This window comes from Nicotiana tabacum, chromosome 22, assembly GCF_000715075.1.
Source record: "Nicotiana tabacum cultivar K326 chromosome 22, ASM71507v2, whole genome shotgun sequence".
Classification (NCBI taxonomy): domain Eukaryota; kingdom Viridiplantae; phylum Streptophyta; class Magnoliopsida; order Solanales; family Solanaceae; genus Nicotiana; species Nicotiana tabacum.
The window spans coordinates 98,036,944-98,041,956 of NC_134101.1; the positions used below are offsets into that span (position 1 = coordinate 98,036,944).

Here is a 5,013-nt window from a genome sequence, read left to right on the forward strand (position 1 = left end):
AGGTATTTAGTAAAATCGGGAAGGGTTTCTTATTTTCATTTGCTAAACCAGGTAATCCTGCCTATAGGATCTCATTTGTGTTGTTTCATATCATGCTTATAAGTCCTATTATGTTTACATACTAGAGATCCTGCCTATATGATTGACGTTATGATTTGCTGCGAATCCTGTCTTTAGGCGTATCAATCTGTCCAATAAACATGTAACACCCCGTAAATTCGGCTTAGGTATGAATGATCTAAAGGAGTAGTAAGGTTATATTTTGAACATGTGAAGTCCCATCGGGATGATTATGGGTAAAATAAATGTTTAAAAATCAAGATGGAAAGTGAGGTGCATAAGATTTGACAAAATCGACTAAGTTTTTGCAGAAGGTCTATCTTCCATTAGGGTTTAGTAAAAATATGCAAGGAACTGGGAAAATCTCAAAGCATGAAAGTTGTAGGCATAAGAAATAACTTTCCAACGATATATTGTGGAGCCCAAACGGAGCTCTGTGCAAAACATTATGCCCGTTTTATAAAATGGTGTGCAAACACCGCGATCCTGCCGCATTTTTACCGCGACCACGGTGGTGAGGCAGTGTCCCAGCGATTTACTACGGTCAGTACCGTGGTCATGCCAGCTGGGACGCGGTGGATGACTTTGGAAGTCCTTTTTAGCCCTATTTCGTCCCCCACATCCCTAAAACAAGAAAACTTGCTCTAGAAAGTAAAGCTCTCAAAAACCTAACTCCTTAAGGGTCTCTCCACCACCCAAGGTAAGTTCTAATGATAGTTCTAACTTAATTTTAATTTCCCAACATCTTATTAATATGGATAAACCCTCCATATCATTAATATTCGATTGGGACATCATTATTGAGAGATGGAAGCCTAGAACTCGAATTCAAAGGGTTTGAACTTCAAAAAGGTAATGTATTCACCCTCTAATTGATTCTAGCATTGGTTTAATGATTATAAACCCTAGTTCATGAGATATAAGTTGATGGGTTTGATAGAAAAACATGAACGATTATAGGGTTGGGGTGTTGAGTGTTGATTATTGGTTAAGGGTGTTGTTTACCTTATGAGTGATGAAGAATAATGTTGATTATAATCATTTGAGACTTTAGAATTTATCTAGGAACAAGAGAATGGGTGGTTGGGTGTAGAGACACCATTAATAAGGACTATGAAGCTTTATTTTCACCAAGTGTTTGATAAAATGCTTAAGTGACCAAAACATGAGCACCGTAGCTAATATGGAATCCCTTTGACTTGTATTGCTATAGATTAAAGTTGAAAGGGTTGACAAACGATGCATTGCGCTCAAGAGCAGGAAGTTAAGGTATGTAAGGCTAACTCTTTACGTTTGGGAATGTCTATGATTCTCCCTACGTCCAATTCATTATGACCATTACCAGTTTCCTCAGAAAGTAACTATGCCCTAGTTCCCTGAATAGTAATAGAACTTCTATTCTCTAGATGGCATAGTCTCATAATCATTCGATATTCTATGAGTTTCAGTTATGACAAATCAACTTATTATGAATACTCATCTCAGCCTAATCCTATCCACTATTCCAATATTATGTAACTCGGTATGGCTCATTATTTCAGTATCATGTATTGCAATATGATTCTCAGTTCGTGATTTTATATTCTTGAATGTTGAACACCTGTATTTGGGACTGAGGCCATAGTTTATGCTTTAAACATTTTTGGGCCTGAGGCCATAGTTACGTATACATGTACTTGGGTTTGAGGCCGTAGCTTGTGCACACACACACACACACACATATATATCTTATCTCTCTTTTGTTTTAGTCATTATAGCATTTTAGTTAATAAGGTATACCAGGGACCTTGTCCCATTAAACAGTTAGCATTTTTAGTATTATTTAGAGGCTTCGTAGACTATAACTCAATCAGTCAGATATTAGCATGCTTTATGTGTTAGCCTTGTCGGCTTCTTGTTTATTCTTGCAGACCTTTTTAGTATTTTCCGCATCTATGATATTTCAGTCAGACTCTTTAGTAGATTATCATGTTTTACATTTACCTCTAGCTCATAGTTATACCATATGTTCACCTAGCCATTCAGTTGGTTCGCTCGGTCACATGCAGCCAGGAACCTAGTGCCATGTTACGCCCAGACCATGGTTCGAGGCGTGACAAAGCTTGGTATCAGAGCCAAGTTCAAGAGTCCTAGGGAGTCTATGAAGCCGTGTCTAGTGGGGTCTCTTTTATGTGTGTGTGCGCTCCACACATGTAAACAGTTGACAACCAAGACATCTAAGATTATTCCTTTTTTTCATACTCTAGATCGTGCAGTTAGAGCTATGCTTTCAGGAATCTTTCTAACCCGTGCGAATTGCGTATTTCAGAAAAATGCCTGCAAAAAGAAAGTACACTAGGAGGGCCTCAGCTACTATCCAGGGGGCCACAACTAATGCTGCTTAGGAGGAGGACACTCCCGCCTAGAGGGTTGCACCGGGCTTAGTGCCCAGTGCTTTAGACATGGATGTTAGGGGAGCTATCCAGTTGCTCACCCAGATTGTTGTTACTCAGACTCAAAGATAGGGAACAAGTGATGTTCATGAGATGGGTAGTTCCAGGTCTAGGGAATTCCTTAACATGATACCTCCCGTCTTCACAGGATCCAAAAAAGATAAGGATCCGCAAAACTTCATTGATGAGGTTCAGAAGATATTTCAAGTGATGCATGCTACAGACACTGCTGCAGCAGAGCTTATTGCGTATGAGCTGAAGGATGTTGCCAACACTTTGTATGAAACATGGGAAGAGTCATGAGGGGAGGATGCGGATCCTGGGACTTGGAAGGAGTTTGCAGATGTGTTCCTTCAGCACTTTCTACCCATTGAGGAATTGGAAGATAAGGCTTTGGAGTTTGAGAGACTCAGAGAGAATGATGTGAGTGTGAATGAGTACTACCTCAAGTTCGTCTCTCTGGACAAGTATGCTCCGGAAATGGTACGTGATATGAGGGCTAGAGTTATGCAGTTTGTGTTGGGGATTTCAGATGATTTGTTTGTTGATGCTAATATAGCTGCTCAGAATAATGACATGACCATAACTAAGATGGTTTCCTTTGTTCAGGGGAACGAAGACAGGTTGAAAGAAGAAGAGAGACTACAGAAAGATAAGGACAAGGAATTCAGCAAGAGAGCTAAGTCTGCATGAAATTTCAGCCATGGGGAATCTCAAGCAGGAGGCAATCGCCAGCTCTTCAGGAAATCAAAATCAAGACCCGCTCCATCTTCAGCTAGTGCACCAGTTCAGAGGTCCAAGTTTAATAAGAAAAACCAAAATTTCAGAGCAGCAGGCTCACAGTCACAGACTAGTGTGGGCTACAAAGGCCTTGAGTACCCTACTTGCAACATATGTGGTAAGAAGCATCTATGGGTGTGTCATTTGGGCACAAATGGTTGCTTTGGGTGCGGTCAGCAGGGCCATTTTTGAGGGATTGTCCATCAGCAAAGGATAACAATGGAGGCAATGTAGCTCAGTACACTAATTCAACAGCCCCTCATAACTCTCAGGCCCAACAAGGGCGCAGTGCAGCAAAGTTTAGTAATGAAGGCGATGGTCGAAACTGCTTGTATGCACTGGCAGACCGTCAGGATACCGAGGCTCGTGGAGATGTTGTCACAGGTATGCTAACATTATTTAGTTTTGATGTCTATGCTCTTATAGATCCGGGATCCACCCTATCTTATGTAACCCTATATATTGCTAAGAAATTTGGGATAGAACCAGAAAATTTGGGTGAACCCTTTGAAGTGTCCACTCCAGTTGGAGAATCAGTTATAGCAATGTGTATCTATAGGGGATGTCCAGTCAAAGTGCATAATCATTTTACTGTAGCAGACTTAGTAGAATTGGAGATGGTAGACTTCGATGTGATCATGGGCATGGATTGGTTAGAGTCATGTTATGCTACAGTGGGTTGTAGAACCAAAATAGTAAGTTTTGAAATTCCCGGTGAACCAGTCTTAGAATGGAAGGGTGATGTAGTAGCACCTAGGGGTAGGTTTATTTCCTATCTTAAAGCCAGAAAGATGATCTCCAAGGGATATATCTATCACCTGGTTCGAGTTAAGGATGCAGATGCTCAGATCCCCACTCTCCAGTCGGTACCAATTGTAAATGAGTTTCCAGAAGTGTTTCCCGAAGATCTCCCTAGAGTCCCTCCCGATAGAGAGATTGACTTTTGAATTGATCTACTTCCAGGCACTAAGCCGATATCTATTTCGCCTTATAGAATGGCTCCAGCAGAGTTGAAAGAGTTAAAAGTCCAATTGAAAGATCTTTTAGATAAGGGATTTATAAGGACAAGTGTCTCACCTTGGGGCGCACCGGTCTTGTTTGTCCGAAAGAAGGATGGGTCTTTGCGTATATGCATTGACTATCGTCAGTTGAATAAAGTCCACATCAAGAACAAGTACCCTCTTCCTAGAATAGATGATTTATTTGATCATCTTCAGTGTGCCCAGTGTTATTCCACTAATTCAATAGCCCCTCATAACTCTCAGGCCCAACAAGGGTGCGGTGCAGCAAAGTTTAGTAATGAAGGGGGTGGTCGAAACTGCTTGTATGCACTAGCAGACCGTCAGGATACCGAGGCTCGTGGAGATGTTGTCACAGGTATGCTAACATTATTTAGTTTTGATGTCTATGCTCTTATAGATCCGGGATCCACCCTATCTTATGTAACCCCATATATTGCTAAGAAATTTGGGATAGAACCAGAAAAGTTGTGTGAACCCTTTGAAGTGTCTACACTGGGCAGATCTGCGACTATTTTGTGGTTCGCAGACCATTCTTACGGTTCGCAAAATGATTCTGCGGTCGTAGAATAGAATTTTTCTAGATTTTGATAATTTGGTCATAACATTTTGTAGGAGTGTCCAAATGATGAACGGTTTGAAAACATCAAAACTAGACTCGAAGATCTTTCATTTGATAGGTTGTGCATCACATAACACCTTACATATATGTGGATATGCTC

The 5,013-nt window shown here is 40.8% G+C and overlaps 1 protein-coding gene across 1 annotated transcript; it reads left to right on the forward strand.

The window, feature by feature from the left end:
• Positions 1 to 3,403: 3,403 nt before the first annotated feature.
• On the forward strand, positions 3,404 to 4,219 carry LOC142175991 (uncharacterized). The gene has a single exon (XM_075243010.1). It carries the CDS (start codon positions 3,404 to 3,406, stop codon positions 4,217 to 4,219), a length of 816 nt encoding a protein of 271 aa, XP_075099111.1.
• Positions 4,220 to 5,013: the final 794 nt, after the last annotated feature.

Excerpts from the sequence above, each read along its gene's own strand:
- LOC142175991 (XM_075243010.1), top strand. The coding sequence starts at position 3,404 with ATGGGTGTGTCATTTGGGCACAAATGGTTGCTTTGGGTGCGGTCAGCA.